This window comes from Triturus cristatus, chromosome 4_2 (assembly GCF_964204655.1).
Source record: "Triturus cristatus chromosome 4_2, aTriCri1.1, whole genome shotgun sequence".
NCBI lineage: Eukaryota > Metazoa > Chordata > Amphibia > Caudata > Salamandridae > Triturus > Triturus cristatus.
The window spans coordinates 198,249,812-198,271,959 of record NC_140586.1 but is presented as its reverse complement, the minus strand read 5'-3'; the positions used below and the strand labels follow the sequence as shown (position 1 = coordinate 198,271,959).

At 48.0% G+C, this 22,148-nt stretch overlaps 1 protein-coding gene across 2 annotated transcripts in view; it reads left to right on the top strand.

Annotated features, from left to right (window-relative positions):
* IFT56 (intraflagellar transport 56) overlaps nucleotides 1-22,148 on the top strand; it is a 291,296-nt gene that overhangs the window by 205,568 nt on the left and 63,580 nt on the right. For both annotated transcript variants that reach the window (XM_085601180.1, XM_085601182.1), the window contains exons 12-15: nucleotides 8,215-8,278; nucleotides 8,417-8,505; nucleotides 19,112-19,195; nucleotides 19,688-19,757. In XM_085601180.1, coding sequence (XP_085457306.1) covers nucleotides 8,215-8,278; nucleotides 8,417-8,505; nucleotides 19,112-19,195; nucleotides 19,688-19,757 — 307 coding nt within the window. The remainder of the gene's footprint in view (nucleotides 1-8,214; nucleotides 8,279-8,416; nucleotides 8,506-19,111; nucleotides 19,196-19,687; nucleotides 19,758-22,148) is intronic.

The following is a 22,148-nucleotide window of genomic DNA, read 5'->3' as shown; positions in this document are numbered from 1 at the left end:
GGCAGGTGTTTTCGGAGTCTGAGAGAGATGTAAGCTATGGATAATGTGCTGGTCCTACAAACTCTTGATAGTAAAGCAGCAGTATGTTGGATGTTCAATACCATTGAACTGAAGGTGACGTACATGCTCATCTGAGCTTGTGTTTAGTTCAATGCCTGGTGATAACTGTCAGGTAAAGGGCAGGGCACATCTGAGGTCACTTGAGTATCTAGGGTGATGAGGAGTGTATGGTGCTGTATATGCAAGTGTTGTATCATTTTATAGGTCAGTGGACTGCGAGTTTGGAACTAAAGCTAAAATAATGGGAGAGCCATTGAGTCAGGCAATGAAGTGTTGCCAGTTTGGAGTCAGGCTAGCGTATGCTTGGAAAGCTGAAGGTGTGGAAGGCTAGAGTTTAGGAGCCCAAGGAGTGGCTGTAACAGTTTTTTAATGTTGTTAGCTTTATTTTGTGAGTTTCTCAACAAGCATTTTGTGTTGTGATATAGCAAGCACAAAAACCCATGCCATAAACAACATTTGCGTGAGGTGATTTCAGAGGTTTTACACTTCAGCCAATATTTGCATCTGTTTTGTGCCCAGTATGAGATCAGCTTACTTTTTTCAGGTTCTGACCCCAATAATAGACCCTTTACATTACTGATATGTTCCCATGAAATATTTGTTGATGGTTTTGCCTGCTATTATAATCTAGCAACTCCCTCTAGATCAGGCCGTGCAATAGGTGGGTTAGCTATTTGGATATTTGGATGAACATTAAAGCAGGAGAATGTGTGACGTCACTAGAAACGTTAGATAGTAATATTTAGGCAGCGAGGTACCAGAGAGGTGTAGCCATATATCTAATTAATTTGTTATAATAACTAGTTCACTAATGTGCCTAACACTAAATTCCTAATTTTGTTTGAATACATCTCATCTTTATAGTGTGCCGTAGGCGATAGCGGTCATCTAGCTGGCTTTTGTTTGGGTGGTGATTTGAATGCAAGGTTGAGTGTATCAAGCACCCCTTTACATTCATTTAACACCATTTTTTGCACTTATACTACCCCCTGCGTAAAGAATAGATCTAATGACAGATGATTCGAGTTGGCATCATTCCTGGCAACTTGCAAACGAGTTAATGTCATGGATATTATAGGTAATTGCACAGAGGCTCTACCCACTTTTAGGGGACGAGGTTGTACGTCCACAATAGACTACTTCTTTATATCACCTAATTTAGAGGGACTGTTGTTATCAGGAAAAGTTATTTCCTCTAGCTACGGCGACCATAACCCAATTGAGGTACCCCTCTCCTAGGCCCTAAACCATTCTACAGGAGGGAAATCAGTGCTAGTAGCCTTGAACCCTCATCATATGTCCTTAGTTTAATATGGAGAGCAGTTGCACCCTCACACCTATTTCAGAAAGTGATTAAAGAGAACATCTTGGTAGTTATGGCATGCCTTAGTGAAGAACATACAGTTTACCCAGCGGCCATGGCCTTTGGCTAGCTCTGCTCCCTCCTTAAGAATGAGCTTATGAGACCTATAAAACCCTATAGTAATAAACCAAAATGGTAATGAGTACTCTTCCGCTAATCGCCAACTGTGACAGGCACTTAAGGCCTCCCCGAGGAACACACTAGCGGTAAGAAAACTATGTAAGATATACAATCGGGTAGTAAATCAGCTGTGGGACTCCTTAGTCTTAACAGCCAACAACAAGAACAGCAAACTCTTCCGGATAGCAGTGAAAAAGATGAAGCAGTTTAACCAAGTAGAGTCAAAGGTCAGCTGTAATATTACAAAGCGAGGCCTGGGAAGAGCATTTTTCTAACATCTCTGCACCTGTCGCCACCAACACTGCTTATATATTGGAATCGTATTTCGTGTCTGTGCAATTAACCCTGGTGGAAATTGAGGATGCAATAAACCAGAGCATTGGGGGCAAGGCCCCAATGGGGTAACAATAGATCTTGTTAAACGTAATCCCGGATTTTGGGCCCCGATTTTATTGAATGTTTTTAACAGTTTAGGACACTCCCTTTTACCAAGTACATGGTCCACACCAATTATAGTCCCCATTTTTAGGTCTCGCCTGACCCAGCGCTTGCGCTGGTGTGGCGAGACTTTAAGTAAGGGCTTCAAAAAATGCTATCGCCGGCCACAGCTTGCAGTGCATGTGCGCGAGCATGCGTTTGAGCAGAGGCGCCATATGGCGTGATTACTGCTGCATGCGCACCACTCGCGCACATGCACTGCAAGCTGTGGCCGGCGGTAGCATTTTTCCCCCGCGATCTTGCAGGGTCGGCTTTTGGCATGGGCGAGCTGGGTCCAGGCTAATGGCGACAACCTAAGAGGGCGTAAGGAGCTGTCTGCAATAAGGACATGCAGACACCAGCGTGCATAGCGCCTGGCTTCAGGAGCTGCAAGCGCTCTTTATAGCACTATACCAGCCGGCCTTCTTATCCTCCCATCACCCTCTCACTTCCTGCTGCCACACACTATAACCCCACCCCCTCCAACAAACAACATGCTCCACCAGCGTGAGGAGTTAACCTCCCATCACCCTCTCGCTCCCTGCTGCCACATACAATAACCCCACCCCCTCCAACAAACAAAATGCTCCACCAGCGTGAGGAGTTAACCCGTGAGTGATTCAGGTAGGCGCTGGAGGTGCAGAGGTATTTGTGTTCAGAGGCAAGTAACCATTCTGATGTAGAGATTCATGAGTGACCTCTGAACACAAAAACCGTGCTCCCTGGTACTCATTGTATTCACAAGCAACAGCGAGAGCGCCACATGTCTTTCCGGCCAGGGCACTATCCTGGCAAAGGCTGACTCTGTGTTCAGGTGTTGGTACAATAGACGGGTCTTAATAGTTTCAGGCAGCTGGCTGGTTGTGTCTTAGTGCTGCTCTTTGAAACGTCTTCTCCAGGAGCCGTAACACATGTCCCCTGAAGAGGTGGTTGTGAAAGTGTCAGAGGTTAAAAGCTGAATGAATCAGCAGTTCCGTCCCCCCACGAGCGAACGCGTGTTTATTTTGTAGTTTACACACCGTGTAGTAAAGTTTGTAAGGCGCACACTGTGAAACAAGCAGTGGTTTCTAGGCTTGCAGGTTGAGAGAGCTTTGTTGAACTGCGCTGCGAGATAAGCGCCGTTTCGTGTGTGTGGGTGTTGCTATCATAGTGTTATTCCCTGCATTTCCTAGCTGCCCATTTGTTTTCTGGTTATCAGTAAAAAAGCAGTAGGTGCCGTTTTAATGTCAAATAATATGAGAGAACTTGTTACCTAGGAATAACTGAGTCGCCGTATGGTAACTTGACTGTGTTATTAGCAGGGTATCGTGTGTGGCCCAAAACAAGCTTCCTTCACCACAGAAGGGAGCCACAGTTCAAGCTTCTCTTCCCTACAGAACATAAACAAGCATTGGCATAGCCAATAGGTCTCGCTTTTGGGACCTTATAAGTATTTATTTATGCAGTACAATCGCCTTGGTGCAACAACATCAACTGTTGCATGGCTAAACACTTATAAGGTCCCAAAAGCAAGGCCTATTGGCTATGCCAATGCTTGTTAAGAAGGGTGATTGTATGCAGCCTAGCTGTTATAGGCCCATTTCCCTAATGGATACAACACAAAAAATTCTGGCGAGGGTCATATACAACAGGATAAAAAAATGGACAAATGAGAAGTCAATTTTTTACCCCTGTCAGTATGTGTTAGACCTGGCACCATTGCCGTGAGTCTCCCTTCCATTTTTTTCACTGTGCCTCCTCTGTTTTTCTGGTGATAGATGCTCTGGGCGCTGCGCCGCTGCCATTCAGTGCCGCAGCGCGTATGCTCCCTGTATAAAGATGACATATGGATTGGTGTATCCCTGATTGTCTTATTTGGTCTACCTGTTAGTCCCTAGTAATGTGGCTTGTGTGTGCCCAGGGCAGGTAACCCAAGTTCTGCTGGTGGACCTGCAGCGCTGATTTGCGCCACCCACAGAAGCAGCTTGTAAAGTATGTCTCAGACCTGCCACTGCAGTGTCTGTGTGCAGTCTAGAACTGCCATCTTGGCTGTGAAGTGCACCCACTTCCCAGCCCCTGAACCTTCCCTTGGCATCATGTAAGCCACCCCTATGGTAGGGTGCATTGTATGTGTAAGGTAGGACATGCTCTGATGTGTGTAGCATGTCCTGGTAGTGAATTACACCCAATTTCGTTTTTCACTACTGTAAGGCTACCTGTTCTCCATAGGCCAGAATGGGAGGTTTTGGCTATTACATTCTATAGACCTTACTGACCCATAGAACATGGTAGAAAAGCGAATTTAGTATGCCTGAGCTCAGAATATTAAAATACATCTTTTAGTGAAGGTTATTTTTATATTCTGTGTTTGAAACTACCACTTTTAGAGTGTAGGTACTTTCTTGCCTAAGCCTTCCAGTGTGCTCTGCTATTATGTGTATTGGCTGTCTGGTTTTGGAGGGACAGGGCAGGCTGAGTCAGACCTAGGTTGAATAGAGAGATCTGCCTTGGAGTGAGGGAAGGGGTAGCTCCTGCACTTGAATAGGGCTGTGCCTGGCAAGGTGAATGCTGGCTCCACCTCCCACTGTGCGTCTGAGGGCAGACCCCCTCTTTCTGAAAGGAAGGATGCAGCCTGGTAAACAAAGTGCTCCAGGGATGGGCAGAACTGGTTCTGGCTGGGTTCAGTGACTTATGACTCTTTAGAACAAAGACTTTTGGGGTATAAATATCTGTGCTGAAACCCCTACAATTTGTATTGGCCCTGGATTTCAAGACCAACTGGAACTGAAGAAAGCTGCAGGAGAGGACTGTCCTGGTGTTGTGTGCTGTTCCCTGGATTGGCCTGCAGTAGTTTTCATTGGACTGGAAAAAGGAGGGGAAAGGAGCTGTAAGATACAATTTTAATCTTGACCCTGCAATCACCCAAGGGCTAGAGAAAGAACTAGCCTCCTGACCGAAGTCTCAGGACCAGTAGACTTCATTTTCGTTGCTAAGGCCTGTTAGCGAGCCGCGGCAGCCCAGGAGCGTGAAGAAGATCATCGCTACACCTACAAAGCGTAAAGAAAATCCTCGCATCGCTGCCGCTGAAGGCTCGCTTGCCTGATCATCGCCCCGCACGTTTGCGGCCAGAAAATCATCGCTACAGCTGCTGAGCGTAAAGAAAATCATTGCATCGCTGCCGCTGAGGGCCCGCTGGCCTGATCATCGCCCCGCACGTTTGCGGCCAGAAAATCATCGCTACAGCTGCTGAGCGTAAAGAAAATCGTCGCATCGCTGCTGCTGAGGGCCCGCTGGCCTGATCATCGCCCCACACGTTTGCGGCCCGAAAATCATCCCTACAGCTGCTGAGCGTCCGGAAAATTGTCGCTAACCCCGTTAGCGAGCGGCCGTGACCAGAGCGTGAGGAAAAACACTGCTAACCCGCCGGAGCGACATTTCTTGTGGATTATTTGCCAACATCTCAGAACTGTGAGTAAGAGGTTGTCGCAGAGACCACTGTCCTGAACTGAACTTTACCTTACCCATTGGAACTATTTTTGCAGCATCCAGAGAGAACTATCTTTGTACAGTATTGATTTCCTCGTTATTTGGTCTTGTGATAAGTCTCTATAAATATAACTATTTTCTTTGATAACTACCTGTGTTGTGTCCCTTTGTAGTGTTCCTCACTGTATTTACTGTGTATGATCATCAACGCTTTAAACACTGCCTCTGAGATTAGCCTAACTGCTCGTGCTACGTTACCACAGGGTGGAGCAGGGGTTGTCAAGGGGGTGCAGCCCATCACTCTGACTTAGGAAGAAGGGTCCCTGCTTGGACAGTGGCCACCCACTGCCAACCAGAGACCCCCATTTCTAACAGTATGGTTTTAGATCTAAGATTAGTACTGTAGAGCAGTGTCTAAACCTTAATTTATTGATTGGAAAATATACCATAGCAGAAAACTCCCACATATATATATATCGCCTTTATGGACTTGACCACAGCGTTTGACAGTATAAACTGTTCGAAGCTGTATTTAACAAGTGCAACTCAATTCAAGTAGAAGAAAATAGATTTTGCAGAAGTGTCCTATGGGTCCTTATTTCTACCTCCAACTTTATCTGCCATAATGAATTGAATTTCCCTTTCATTGAAGACTATATTTATATTCGCCCCCTGCTTCTTTGGCTATCAATATAGAGAAACCCGGAGGCAAGCCTCACCAGAGATATTATTTCAGATTGTCTCGCCTGCGAAAAAGGCAGGAGTATTCCATGGTTGGCGACAGTGGAATCATGTTTACAAAAGGTAGGCTGCAAAAAGAACTATTGATGGACAGAATGCAGAACAATGTCATACATTCACCCCAGTACAGAGATCTGGGCCTAAATCCATCGTTTTTTGCTCACCATGCCATTCCAGTTTGGACCCAGCCATATGCAAATCAGTCTTGACCCTGTGCCCTATGGGAAGAGTCCAGCCCGAACTGCCAGGCCAGGTCCTCCCTGGACTGGTAACAAGCATCCTAGGACCGGTTTCGGGGTTTCACCCCTCTTCAGCCAGGATAGCTTGATTCCAGTGGCGTGGAGAGCACGGGACTCACGTCTGAGCATACCCGTCCCACTCGGGGTGACAAATGCAAAAAGAACTATTGATGGACAGAATGCAGAACAATGTCATACATTCACCCCAGTACAAAAGGTAGGCTGCCAACAGGTTTTTGAGAACCCTGATGATTCATATACCACTAGCAAAAAACAGTTACAGCAGTTTTATATAAATCCCTACAGGCCAATAGACTAGCATTTGAGACTCTAAAGCCGAGTGTGGCGACCTATATGAATATTGGAGTTAACAGATCGATCGCGATGTATTTAACAAAACCTAAGCTAATCAGACCATTTGGCTGTGATGCCATCTCTTAGTCCGATGACACTCTGTGCTCCACTTGGACCAGAATGCACCATGTTCTTTGTCCAGTTTTTGAGACGGTCTCTACGCCGCGAAGCAGTGGATGAGCAACAATTTCTTGAAACTCAGCAGCGACAAGACTGACCTGCTACTTGTCGGCATGACCAATTCCATCTATGTCTTATCACTGGGTTTCCCACCATTCCTGTCTTTCAGTTTGAGATCTCTGGGTGTCCAAATTGATTAAGACCTCTCAGTTAAGTCACAAATAAATCGAATCACCTTCTGTTGCTTTCCTGCCCTGTACTTGCTAGGTACAATTACTCCCAAAAAAAAATCATCTCCACAGGTGTGCTTTCAAAACTCAATTACTGCAATAGTGTCTACCTCGATCTACCGGAAAGTACCCAAACTAGTTTACAACTAATTCAAAACGTTGTTGTTAGTAAGGTCGTGGCACTTGGAAAGTGGGATCATGTCACCCAGATGATAAAGAGTCTCCACTGGTTCCCTGTCAAACAATGTGTTTTGTTCAAAATTGCCTCCCCATTCAGAAAGTCTTCTACGGTCAAGACAAAATAAGTTTTAAATCATTGCACCCTTTCCTCAGACTTAATATAACTGTTACATGCCCGCTGAGTGAAATGTCACTGAGGAAATATCCATCAGGCACTTAAAGCCCATACTGTGGAACATGTTTCCACTTTATTTACGTAGGTCCAGAGAACCTATATTTTCAGGAAGGCTTTGAAGATGATCTGGGCCTTTAAGATTTTCCTGAAGGATGGCCTATTAAAGTGTCTAGTGCTGTCTTTTTCTGTTAGCTGTTGTACTCAATAAATCATAATTTTTCATTTGCATTTGCTGTTTTAACTCTAGGGTATGGCTAGTGTTGGTGCCGAACACAATACCAGAGCAAGAACAAAGCAGTTCAACTCATACTAACTCAGTGCTAAGAACAAATTGCACAAAATATATGCTCACATTTGTAATACGGTGATGGCCTCCAAATGAGTGCCTAGGTTGTGAATCTGATGATGTATAAAAATTAAATATTCCTTAGTTGTTGGTGAGTTATGCTTTGAGCAATGTTGGAATAGGAAAATGTGTTGCTGTGGTTTAATATTACTGTGTAACAGTCTTGAAATTGTAAGTTGGACATTTTGTAGCAGTGGCAGTATTCTGATGTGACCAATTTGAAGCTTTGACATCGGAGAGGACAGTGTTCCCTGGTGCCTGAGTTAAGCTGTTCATACAAGTTTAATACGTTCGATGCTCAGTGAAACCTGGATTGACTTGTGCTGATCTTTCTTGGCTTGCAGAGGGACCATCTAAAGATTGCTCAACAGTTCTTTCAGCTTGTTGGCGGGTCTGCAAGTGAATGTGGTAAGTTCAGCGATCATGGCAAACATCTTTTTGTTTTCCATCGCACACTATTGAATTGAATACTCTGGCTGATAAATCCCAGGCTGTCTCTGATGATGCTGACTGCCCAATTTCTGTCTTTTTTTCTACTCCCATTAGATACCATCCCTGGTAGGCAGTGCATGGCCTCATGCTTTTTCTTGCTCCGGCAGTTTGAGGATGTGCTGATTTACCTCAATTCAGTCAAGGTGAGTTATTGATCTCAGATATTAAGCATTTGGTGTCGCTGAGTGACTTTGCTGTTAGGGAGCCTTCCTGAGCCACCTCTTGATGAAGATCACATCAGTTAAAGGCTGTTACCAGGAAAGGAATCTTGTGTTTAGTCTTCTGTCATGGAACAACACCCTTTGTATCTTACTGACTGGCAAGGATGGCTGTATAAAAAAGTTATTACTGATTTTATTCCCACCTGAAATTTGAGATCCCAGTCAATGACTAATGTCCTTCATTCCTACATGCCTTGAAGTGACATCACATTCTGTTGCATCCCTGCTAAGCATCCAAAGTGTTCACTGATCCCTTGACTCTGTTAATGTTTTACTATATATGAACTGAAAATCAAGAATGTTGGGTAAGGGTATCTGTTTGTAGCATGTGGCAGATTTCTTGGTGTTTCGAATAATTAAGCCAAGGGTAGCGGTAGTATATGATTTAATAGAAAACCAAATTTAAAGAATACTAAATCTGAGAATCAATTTCACGTAAACTGTTTAATTGATATTTTCAAGAAGAATGGCATTTACTATTTAATAGAATCAAATTAATGGAACATTATTTTTAATCGAAATTGCCTTTCACATCCTTTTTTAAGGTGTACGTGCCATCAGTTTGGAAAATGGGTTATCTATAGAGGTTGTGCTAGATTTACATCAATTAATTTTTCTGTCATCCCCTTCCCTTACTATGTCCTGTCACCGAGTGACTTTTCAATTGTTTTAATTGCTCTCTTGGGGCCTTATGCCCTGAAACTTAAATCCTGCTTTCCACTGCGTTTTTCCAGTCTTATGCTTCTTTTCCCTTCCTTCGTTTGCCTACCTTCCTGTTCCCTGGGCACCCGCCCCAACCTCAGTCCTTTACTGAGGTTCAACATTAATTTATCTTCCTCTTTCTCATGTTTCTCCTTTTTTGAGTGCCCTGCTTTTCTACCTTCATCCCTACATTTAACCCATTCCATAACCCACCCTCTCTACCTTTGTTACCTTGCATCTTTTAAAACAGTTTAATATTGAAACTGTGTTGTAATAGGGATTCACTATGTGGTTCTTTTGAAACATTCTTAGGGATTTTTTTTTTGTGTGAAATAATTTTAATTCCACCCAATTTTAATAGACTGTTGTCATACCAATCTGAGGAGGCAGCAGAGACTGGTGAGACTTGAATATGACATTCCTCTGCTCCCTTTGTAATTAAAAATGACTAGTGGGAGTAATCAGCAGAAGGGGTTTCTGCTGAAGCTGAGCCAGGAAAAGCAATCTGTAGCAAGTTACCTGTAGAGCGATATGTTCTGATGTGAAACTTTGTTGGGTCTGCTTTACAGGCAGATCTGATGTAAATTGGCCATTCGCTCTGCAGTATAGTGCTAAGTGTGGCAAACAAAGGTGGTGTGGTTAGTCTGTGTGCAAGGTTTTACATATTATCTTGTTAACTTCTGCCACTTTCTCTTGAAGGCCAGATAGCTTTCTCCAAGTCCGTGCATCAAACTCTTTGGGTAATTGCTACCAAACAGGACTTGCATACCCATTCTTTGCTGTCACCTCTTTAAGCTAACTTTTTGCATTGGAAAAGACAACATAACAATTGGGCCTCCCCACTATGGTGCAATCCGCGATGGTCCCACTGCTTTACCAGCTCTACCACAATACGTCACAAAGGGATTGGAGATGTAAAAGCATGATACTCAGCATTAACTTTATTTGCTGGAAAGCCATTTTCTGATGGATACATCTGCCAGTGGATTCCTCACCTTGTGAATATCCCCTGCGCCAGCAACATTCGGAAACTTTTGTAGCAGTCCACGCCGATGAGGTCAAAGACGACGTCACAGAGACACGGCTCCGCTCGCGACTCCGCTGATGTCACCGGCTCCATAAGAAGACCTCGTCGGCGTGATGACGTCAGTTCCCTTTTTTCCGCGCCGTCGACGCCAACGGATTTCGGGAGTCGCTGTTGGTAGCTTCACTGTTACTTTGTGTTTCTTCTGGGTTTCTCTGTTTCTCTTTCAAAAAAGATGTCGACAAAGAAGTCGGGCTTCAAGCCCTGTCGTGAATGTGGCAAACACATGTCGATCACGGATCCACATGACGACTGTGTATGGTGTTTGTCATCTGACCATGATGTGGATGGTTGTTCTTGCTGTCGCAAGATGAGCTCCAAGGCTCTAAAAGAAAGGGAGGCGAAACTCTTCATCGCTAGGTTGAAAAAGGAGAAGAGAGGAAGAAAGAAGTTGAGGACGAGATCACGATCGAGGTCGAGGTCGGCGTCGAAGTCGACTTCGGGGCATGCTTCACGATCCAAGAAGCACAAGAAGAAGAGGAGGCATTCTTCTCGACATCACTCTGACAAGAGTTCGGCTCCGAAGTCGAAGTCACCAACTCGACGCCGAAAGGACTCTGTGTCTCCTTCACCCGTTCCGGATTCGCCTCCTGGTCCTTCTTCTCCAGTGGCTTCACCGGCTCCGGCTACTTCTCCGGCTCCGGTTCCATCGCCGACGCCGGTTCCATCTCCGGCTCCGTCCCCGGTTGAGGAACTTCAAGTACCGGGTGAGCCTGCGGCGCCGCTTATTCCACCGTCGGCGCCGGTTGGCCCGAGTCCGGTTATGCCTGACCAGTACCCTGCGTTCCCTGGACCAGGTCAGGACCCCTCACATTATTTAAATGCAATGTACGGGGTATTTTCGAGAGCCATGTACACCACTGGTGCACCTGCGGGTCCGATGGGTCCAATGGGTCCAATGGCATTCAATTTGGGGGTGCCGCAAGTCTATCCGCAGGCCCCTTTCATGCTATTTTTTCCGGCGACGCCGTCTTGGCACCTACCGGCGCCGAGAATGTCGACGCCGCATCCTTCTTCTCTGGCGCCGGCTCGACGTCGGCTGCTCCTGCGGATCCACGTTCGGCGCCGGCGCCGTCTGATTCGAACACGCCGCCGCCGCCGCTTGTACGGATTCGGTCCAGAAGGGAGGCTCAGAGAGTGATTGATGAGCGAAGGTACCTTCTGGAAGAAGCAGAAGAAGGAGAGCTGGTGGAGTCGGACGAGGTGTTTGAGGAGCTTAAAGAGGCTAGTGGACTGGATTTGTCTCCTGAGTGGGAAATTACTCCACCTTCCGATGAACCCTCGAAGGATGTGGCTCCATATCATGCAGTCATCAGGAAGGCTGCAGAACTGCTGGATCTTCAGTTGCCAACTACTGAGTTCAAATCAAACATTCTGACTGAAGTATTGCATTCTCCTACTGCAGTTTCGGAGCCGTTGTTGCCTTTTAATGAGGCCATTATTGACCCTGTGTTGGAGGTGTGGCGTAAGCCTTTTTCTGCTCCCGCAGTCTCTAAGACGGTTGCTAGGAGGTATAGGGCGGCTCCAGGGGACCCTGAGTTCTTGACATCGCACCCATCGCCTGAGAGCCTGGTGGTTCAGGCGGCTTGTTCAGGAACGTCCAGGGGTGCTTTTCCTCAGGTTCCAGGTGAAAGAGAGGCGAAAAAGCTAGATCAGTCGGCCAAGAAGGTCTTTTCATCGGCCAGCAGGGCACTTAAATCAACAAATGCCACTTGCCTCTTGGGACGCTATATTCATGCGCTCATGGACTCTGCGAAGAAATTGGCACCAAAACTATCTGAGGAGGATAGGGTTGGCTTAAATGAGGTCTTGACTGATGCCCAGGCAGCAGCGCGTCAGGTGATTCAGAGTGGGCTGGATACTGCAGATTCAGTGGCGAGAGTCATGGGGTCTTCTGTTACCACCAGGAGGGGTGCGTGGCTGAAGTCTTCTGAGTTTTCCCCGGATGTACAGTCGACTCTGTTGGACTTGCCATTTGATGGATCTGGTTTATTTGGCAAAAAGGCACATGCTGCTCTTGAACGTTTTAAGGAGAGCAAGGCTACGGCTAAGTCTCTGGGCCTTCAATCCCAGTCAAGGGGGTCGTTTAAAAGGTACAGAGGTTTCGGAAGGGCAACCTTTCGTTCCTACAGGCAGACGCAACAGCAGCAGCAGCAGCAAGGCTCTTTGTCTAAAGGATACAGAGGTAGAATCAGGGGTCGCTCATGTGGCCGTCAACTCTCCGCCTCTTCCGCCCCTCCTTCCACCGCAAAGCAGCCCTAGATCCGCCATTCTGGATCATGTTGTCCTGTGGGGGGCCGGCTTACCCATTTTCTACAAGATTGGGAATCTGTAACTACAGATCTTTGGGTTCTAGATCTTGTAGAAAATGGGTACGCCCTTCCCTTTCGGGAATTCCCTCCAAATTACCCTCCTTATCAAGGGGCTTGCTCAGAGAACCACTGTCTTCTCCTACAGGAGGAAGTCCTGAAGTTACTACAGAAAGGTGCGATAGAGGTGGTTCCAGAGCAGGAGAGGGGTCAGGATCTTGAATCTTTATCTGAAGCAAGAGAAGTTCAATATGCTCACCCTTGCGCAGGTTCTTCAGGCGCTGAATCGGGAGGACTGGATGGTGTCGATGGACTTGCAGGATGCGTATTTCCACATCCCCATTCTGAAGTCGCACAGGAAGTATCTCCGGTTTACGGTAGGATCGCAACATTATCAGTTTGCGCTCCTTCCGTTTGGTCTTACTACTGCACCCCGAGTCTTCACGAAGGTGATGGCAGTGGTGGCAGCCCATCTCAGAAGGTCGGGGATTTCCGTTTTCCCCTATCTGGACGACTGGCTGATCAAAGCGGAGTCGCCAGAGAAGGTGCTACACCATCTGTAGGATACAACTCAGCTGTTGTTCAAATTGGGTTTCTCGATAAACATGCCCAAATCTCACCTGGTGCCCTCTCAGCGCAACCTGTTCATTGGTGTGGTACTGGACACTACTGTGTGTCGAGCATTCCCTCCTCCTCAAAGGATTCTCGACATACAGGAAATGATTCCTTTGTTTTACAATGGAGCGGTTGTTCCAGTTCTGAAGGTCCTTCGCCTGCTCGGTCTGTTTGCTTCCTGCATTCTGTTGGTCAACCATGCACGCTGGCACATGAGGGCGCTCCAGTGGTGCCTCCGCAGGCAGTGGTATCCGCACAAAGGAGATCTCAGGGAGTCTGTGAGGATCTCCAGAGAAGCTGCGGTGGATCTGTCTTGGTGGAGGGCAATCTGTCTCAAGGAAAGCCCTTTCATCTACCTCCATCGGTGGCCACAGTGATTACGGATGCATCCACTTTAGGGTGGGGTGCGCATCTGGGGGATCTGGAGATCAAAGGTCTTTGGTCTCCAGAGGAAAGGTTGCTTCACATCAACCTTCTAGAATTGCGGGCGATTAGTATAGCACTCAAGGCCTTCCTTCCTTCCCTTCGCGGTCAGTCTGTTCAAGTCCTGACGGACAACACTACAGCGATGTGGTATTTCAACAAACAGGGATGAGTGGGGTCTCTTTGTCTCTGCAGAGAGGCCCTGCGTCTATGGTCCTGGGCTCAGGATCATCAGATTTGTCTGATGGCAAATCATCTGGCCGGGGTGCTGAACGTGCGTGCAGACAGTCTGTCGGCAGTTCTCCGCCGACCACGAGTGGAGGCTCCATCCGGAGGTGGTTTGTCACGTCTTTCGGATGTGGGGAACTCCTCGGGTGGACCTGTTCGCCACTCACGAGAATGCTCACTGCCCGTCATTCTGCAGTCTCCAGTATCCGATGCAGGGAGCGTTGGGGTACGCGTTTCAGTTGAGTTGGAGCTCACGACTCCTTTACGCATTTCCTCCCATACTCTTGATTCCTCGGGTTCTAAGGAAGATTCGCCAAGACCGGGCCCAAGTCATATTGATCGCCCCGGATTGGCCAAGAAGGGTGTGGTATTCAGATCTTCTCCACCTCTCCTCGTGCCCTCTGCTCCGTCTCCCTCTGAGGGCAGACCTCCTCTCGCAATCGGAGGGGCAGGTTCTACACCCCCACCTCCAGAGCTTACACCTTCATGCCTGGAGATTGAACGGGGCAACCTGAACTCTTTTTCTCTCCCATCTGATGTGGTAGATGTAATTTTGTCTGCCAGACGTCATTCCACCAAATCTATCTATTCCTATAGGTGGTCTAAATTTGTTCTCTGGTGTGGAGAGAAGTCAATTGATCCTTTGAAGACTCGTTTATCTGACATTCTGCAGTTTGCCCTTTCTCTTGCTCAGCAAGGCTTTGCTGTGGCTACTGTAAAAGGATACTTATCGGCTTTGTCGGCTTTCCTTTGCTTGCCGGATCAGCCGTCATTATTCAAATCACCTATTGTTCTTTGTTTTCTTAAGGGCCTTGTAGGAAGCTGGATATCTGACTATGGTTACCCCCAACTTTTTGCCTAGTGTCTAGCTGGTTTTTCGTCTTAGTTGGCCTGAGATCCTGCCATTCAGGGTCTCAGGCTGTCTGCTCTCTCTTTAAAATGGACTCCATGTACCCTAGGTACATAACCAATTGGTAAGGATCATCTTATTGGACCCTGTACAGTGTACCCTAGGTACCCAGGGCATAGGTGTACCCTAGGCCTACCAGGGGCTGCAGCATGTATTATGCCACCCCTGGTCTGGCCTTCCAATCAGACACAACTGGCTGATCACTCAGCTGGGGCAAGGTCGTGTAATCACCCCTTGCTTAGGTGTAGTATTCCTATACCTACCTTATATATAGACACATGTGTACCTATCAGCCACTCCTATGGCAGGCCTTAACAATCCTGAAGGCAGAGTGCTTGGTAACATGTGAGATGGTGCTCTAGCATGAGCTGAGCCTGTCTGCAGCTTTCGGAACCATGTCCTTATAGCTGTTCTATGATATAGCCTACCATATACTCTTAAAGTGCCTTATAATCTTAAACGGTTATGGTAACTATGGTTTGGCTTTATCAAAACATGTCGTGTAAGGTGTCTAACACTTTGGAATAATACCCCCATACCATTTCTGGTGATGAGGATATTATTCCTCCCTTCTAGAGGGAGAGACATGTTAAAATCCTACTTTGCTGGTTAACTCTCACCAAAGCCTCAGCATCACAAAATGGATGCTGCTGCCACAGACACGAGTCTGACCTCCTGCTGCTGGGAGCCCTCCCAGCCAGGGAGGCCTGGACAATAGGTTTCCTGCTTGGGGAGGTGCTAGCACCTCCCCAGACAGACTTTAGTGTATTGGGGCAGGGAGGGCTGAAAGGAATGAGACATGCCTGGGGCACACAAGGTGCTCCATGCATAGTCCAGTTCAAACCGGTGCTGGGGCACTCCAGCCCCAGCTCTGGCGCGAAACTGGACAAAGGAAAGGGGCTGTAGCCACTCCCCTTCCTGGTCCCACCCATAGGAGGGACCTTGCAGGTAGCCCAGCCCACCAGCCCAGTATATTAGTAGTTAGTTGGACCCTGCTAAATTAGATTATCCTGAACCTGCAACTTGAACAGAAACTCTGGACCTTCGACGAAAGAAGAAGACTGAAGAATCTCCCTTGTGGCCAAGGAGTGACCACCCTGTGCGAACAGGCACCATCAAGAGACTTACCCTTTGCTTTGCTGATGTTCTACGAGGGACCGATTGCAGAGCCTGACCAGAGCCTTGACTTCCAGACTTCTCCGACCCTGATCCACATCCACAGTTAGCTGAGATCCGTGGAGGCGACGAGAGACGTGGGACCGGCTACCTGGGAAAAGTGGCGAGTATCTTCCAGCGCAGCTTCTGAGTCACCCTCGAGGTTGTGCACCGGGGATTGAGAAGCCCCAACCCCAAGCACCATCTGCACCGAAGATCAGCCCCCCACACTCCACGAGTCCTGCGTGGGGCCCTTCTGCATTTTCCTGCTTGCCGCGTCTGTCCGGTTGCTTGCCCGTTGGCTAGCAACCTTTTCGACGACACACCTTCGATTTTCCACTGCTGGTTTGGCTCCTCCAGACTGGCTCCTGCTCCTCTGTAAACGAGAAGCACCCCAGACCTTCCTGGTCTGCACCAGAAGCAAGTCCTCCATTCTTCGTGGGTTCCGCTTGCCAAGGCTTGGTGAGTCCTAGTTCGACTTCGACGCCGCCGACAGCACGAGCCTTCGTGGGACAGCTCGCCTCCTGGTCCTGGTCGTCCTCGACGCCTCCTGGTACCCGTGGCTGCTGCGACAAGCTTCACCTCTTCACCTGCAATCTCCCGACATCGCCTGGTTCCTTCCTGGTTCCACGTGGTCACTGGCTAGTGACCCAGACTCTGTCCCTTCTGCTTGCAGGTATCCTTCCTTCTTGATCCCGGCCTTGGGATCCACCGGACACTCTTCACTGACTGCCTGTCAGCATCTTTCCTTCAGGCATCCATAGGAGTCGACGACGAAACCCGACGCAAGTTCACACCTATGCACCCGCAGCCCGTGGGCTAGGTAACTTGGGTACTCCGGTGCTCATCAGGGTATTGACTATCCTAGTGTCTAGTTCTCAAGTCCCGACTTCCTAGCTACTCCAGAAGTGTCCTAAATCTTATTAATTCTAAACTGTACTATTTCTATCGATTATACGCATTACGCATGAGTGTTTCCACTCTGCACCTGAATCCCGTGGGCCTCCACTTCCTAACCTTGGGTAGTATAGTGTAGCCCCAGCGATTCCCTAGGCCTAGGCCTATCCTATTTCCGTGACAGTGGTCCTTATACCACTTCATTAGTATATGGTTTGCGTGGCCCCTAGGGCCTAACTGTATTACTTACCTGTGTGACTTAATGTATGCTTGAATAAGACTGTGTTGTACTTACCTCGAATCTCATAAAGAGTGCTGAGGGTTTGACTAGAATAAATACACTTTATTTTATATATATATATATCTGTTGTGGTGTCCTTTCATTTGGTATTCAAGGGATTATATATGGTATAACAGCTGGCTTCACATGCCATTCAGAGTTTAGCCTAAGACTGCTCTTGTCCATGCTACCACTAGGATAGCTGGTCTATAAGGTTGACTTTACAACCAATCACCATAAGGGTTGTTTGGACTGATACAGGGTGTACACTAGAATTAGTGACATCATATATCAGGCCAACTTCTCACAGGCCTCACAAACAGGTTTCCTCCTACTCCCTTTATTGTGCCTCAATGGGACTTAAACCTTGTCTTGACTTATCTTATGGGTTCTCCCTTCGAGCCCTTACACAAGTGTCCCTTGAGACTGTTGTCTTTTAAGACGGTTTTTCTCATTGCAATCACCTCGGCAAGGAGGGTAAGTGAGCTTCAAGCTCTAAGTTCAAAACCCCTGTTCTTGACCATTCTGCCTAAGGTGGTAACTCCCTTCCATCTGGGGCAGTCCATTACCCTTCCTACCTTCTATCCTCCCCCTCACCCTTCCAAGGAGGAGGAGAGACTTCACCGCTTGGACCCTAAGAGGGCGGTGAGCTTCTATCTGGACAGGACTTAAGACTTCAGAGATGATGACCAGCTCTTCGTGGGCTTTGTTGGCTGCATGAAAGGTCGAGCGGTGCACAAGCGCACCCTTTCCAGATGGATTGTCTTGTGCATCAAGATATGCTACTCTTTGGCTGGTAAGGAACCTCCAGAGGGTTTAAGGGCTCATTCCACTAGAGAAAAGTCTTCCACTTCTGCTTTGTCTAGGGGCGTTCTTATGGAGGACATTTGTAGGGCGGCAACTTGGGCCTCCCTCCACAACTTCGCAAAACATTATTGCTTGGACACCGAGGTGAGGAGGGACGGACACTTTGCTCGTTCCGTCCTTCAGGATTTTCTGGTATAGAACGGTGGACACCCTCCTCCGGGAGTGGGGACTGCTGTGGGAATCTATTCACAAGGTGAGGAATCCACTGACTGATGTATCCATCAGAAGAACAAGTTACTTACCTTTTTCTGGTGGATACAGTATCTGCCTGTGGATTCCTCACTGACCCACCCGCCTCCCCGTTGTCCATCCTTCTATACCTGCAATTCTATTAATGGTGTTTCAAAATGTGTTTTGTTACTGTCAAAGGCATTGTGTTATTTCTTTTGCCTTTCTACTTATTCTCCACACTGTGTGTGTTGCTTTATATATTATGTACTGTGTATACTGTGTATATATTGCTGTCAGTCCGTCCGTGTGCCTCGAAGGCACGGAAAAAAGGGCGGAACTGACGTCATCACGCCGACGAGGTCTTCTTATGGAGCCGGTGACATCAGCAGAGTCTCGAGCGGAGCCGTGTCTCTGTGACGTCGTCTTCGACCTCATCGGCGTGGACTGCTACAAAAGTTTCCGAATGTTGCTGGCGCAGGGGATATTCACAAGGTGAGGAATCCACAGGCAGATACTGTACCCACCAGAAAAAGCGTTACCAAAGGTAAGTAACTTGTTCATTACTAGCAAGTAAGTTATCCTCACTTTTATGCTTCTAATCAAATAAAGCCTAAACTCAAAACATTGAAAAGATTGTTGAGAGTCAAAATGCTGGCCAAGCCACCATGCTGCCAGCCATTTATGTTTGCTTGATGAACAATCTGCTTCAAATATGCTCTACTTGACAACTTGCTCGTGACCAGAAGTAGAAGAGGAAGATATGTAACCATCCTACCGCCCCAGGAGGGTCCCTGTTCTTGCCACAATTATGTTAAAATCTAGATTACAATAGCTCTGTTCACTATAGTTTGGATGCCCAGAGTCTTGATTGTCTTTTCTCCCCACAGAGCTATTTCTACAATGAGGACACATTCAATTTCAACTATGCCCAGGCCAAGGCGGCATCCGGAAACTACAAGGAGGCAGAGGAGGTACTGATTTTATGTGCTGTAAAGATGCATTGGGGGAATGGTCAAAGTTTGTAGGTGAGGAATACATTTTGAACTTTCTGATTCTTGTGAGACATTGTACAAAACTACGCTGTTTTTGCACCTTAATCTACTGTAAATGGAGCTTCAGCAGAGACAGTAAGGGTAGAATTAAAATGTGTGGGGTTCTGCAGTTAAAAGATGTGGGTGCACTGCCAGGCCTATGTAGTGTTTCCAATGCTGGAACAGCAGATGGTGCACGAAGCTAAGAGAGAGAGGCATTGATAGAGCATTGTCTGGTCCTAGCACTGGAGGAGCAGGTAGAGCTGCAAGTCAGAAAGGAGTAAGGTGCACTGGCAGAGCTGTGTGTTACTCTCAGTACTGGAATGGCAAGGGTGATGCAAGGCAAGGTTGAGGTGCATCAGCTGTGGATGCATTGAAGGATAGGGAGCCTTTCTCTTGGCACCATCTTAAAAACTGTTCTCTCCTATCCAGGTTTTTCTTCTAATTCAGAGTGAGAAGATCAAGAATGACTACACATACTTGAGCTGGCTCGCACGCTGCTGTGAGTATGTTATGTGTATTTGTAAAGTGCAATATCACCCGAGAGAGTATCTTGGCCCTGAGAAGGTGTGTGTATGTGTGCGCCTAGCCCTTCTTATGGGAGGTTGTTTAACTGAAAAGCCAGGTCTTCAGCTTCTTGTGGAATTCATGAAGAGAGGCAGAGGAGGCTCTGATGTGGGATGGGAGGTCGTTTCACGCTTTAGGAGCGATGTAAGGGAACACCTGTCATCCTGATCTGGTTCTATGTAAGCGTGGGATGTGTGTGAGTAGGAGTCCTGTGGAGCAGAGGTGTCTGGGTGGTTGATGGAAGGAGATGTAACTGTTCAGGTAGGTGGGGCTTGAGTTGTGCCTTGAATGTGTGTGTAAGGAGTTTGAATTGAGTGCACTTGTTTTATCGGGAGCCAGTGCAGTTCCCTGAGGTGTGGTGTGATGTGAGTTCTGTGTGGGAGGTTAACAATGAGTTTGACTGTGAAGTTCTGAATACTTTGTAGTCTTCTAGTGAGTTACTTGGTGGTCCTGGTGTAGAGGGTGTTCCCCTAGTGCTGGTGACTAGTGCATGAGCGATATCTTTTCTAGTGTTGCTTGGCAGCCATTTGACGATCTTCCTCAGCCACTTCAGTGTGTGGGAGTAAGATGCAGTGACCATGTTGACTTGTGCGGTCATGTCCAGTTTGTTCTCAAAGATTATTCCAAGGTTCCTGGGTTCTGAGTGTAGGTGTGGGTCTGAATTCAGCTGGCCACCAGTTGGAGTTCTGTGGGGAAGTGTACTTGCCGAAGATCACTACTCCTGTCTTGTCGGTGTTGAGTTTAGAGGCTTTCATCCAGTTAGCTAATTTGGTCATGCAGGCGGTAAACTTGATTTAGTGTTGCGATGTCTTGTCCAAGAGTGAGAGTATGAGTTCTGTAGTAGGGGATCTCTGTGTATAGTCCTAATCTAGTGAATAGTCCCGCCCATGTGCGCGGACCCCGGAGCAATAAAAAATAATCTCTAAAAGGTGACAAATCATGCAGACCTGCATACACCTTTAAGAGAGAATTTAATTTAAAGACAGATAATGCAGCCTATACCCACAGGCTACACTGTCCAGTACTTCAACTAGAATTCCACCAAAATCCACAAACAGCACTGCCTGTCCAGTTTTTCTCCACAAAGGAAAAAACCCTGCCTCTACCAGCAAAAGCCTCTGGAATGATAGAGAGGAAGGAGTGGACAGACAAGCCCCATAGGCTGCCATTATGTGGCTTGGAACAGGATACTGTGCCTTTAAGAAAACTTCCCAGTTTTCCAGAACTTTCCCCAGTATCCCAGAATGCCCAGCAGGTCCCATTTACTTTCAGTTCTTTTTTCCGGCTCCTGCTAGCAGGACCCTGGAGCATTGAGCTCTGCCTTTTTCAAGGTTTTCATTGAGATTTTGGCAATTTTTGTCACTTTTTCTTGTGTTTAGTAGCTGGTACTGTCAACATGCCTGGCTTGTTCGACAAGTGCCCGGAATGTGGTCGAAAGAAGGCTAAAACTGACCCACACGAGGTGTGCATAGCTTGCCTTCCCCAGTCCCACGTGCCTGAAAGCTGTACCATCTGCCACTCGTTTTCAGCCAGAACCCTGAGGGACAGGATGAAGAGCAGGCTTCAAGCTCTGGAGGAGCGAAGACTGAAGGCACCAGGTGGGTCTGGAGGGGCTGATTTGGCCCATACTGAGGCCTCTGGGGGGCTCCCCAGGGGCAGGAAGACCAGTAAGCGCTCCCGCTCCCCGTCGACGTCTAGGGCGTCGACGGCGACGTCGAGGAGGATGACCACCGTCTGTTCGCCGTCTCCCCAGGGCTCTGGGGAGAAGCGGCGTCGACGATCGCCGTCGAGGGACCTGAATAGGCCGCCGTCGACTACATCGGCGTCGTCGGCGACGACGCCGTCTTCGGCTGCGTCCAGCGGTCGACGTCGAGAGAAGACCCGGCGTCGGCGTTCGGCGTCGAGGGATCGCAGCTTGCCGCCGATGAAGAGAAGGAGATCGCCGTCAAGGCGAAGATCGCCGTCGAGGCGAAGATCACCGTCGAGGCGGAGATCGCCGTCGAGGCGAAGGTCGCCGTCGAGGCGAAGGTCGCCGTCGAGGCGAAGGTCGCCGTCGAGGCGGAGGTCGCCGTCGAGGCGGAGGTCGCCGTCGAGGCGAAGGTCGCCGTCGAGGCGAAGATCGCCGTCGAGGCGAAGGTCGCCGTCGAGGCGAAGGTCGGCGTCGAGACAAAAGTCGACGCCGAGAAGATCGCCGTCGAGGCACAGGTCGACGTCGAGGCAGTCGACGTCGAGGAAGAGAGAGTCGCCGGGATCGGTGTACTCAGTGGTGTATACCCCGCCTCGGAGGTCTCCGTCGCCTCCTCCTCTCCCACCTCTGCCACCGCCT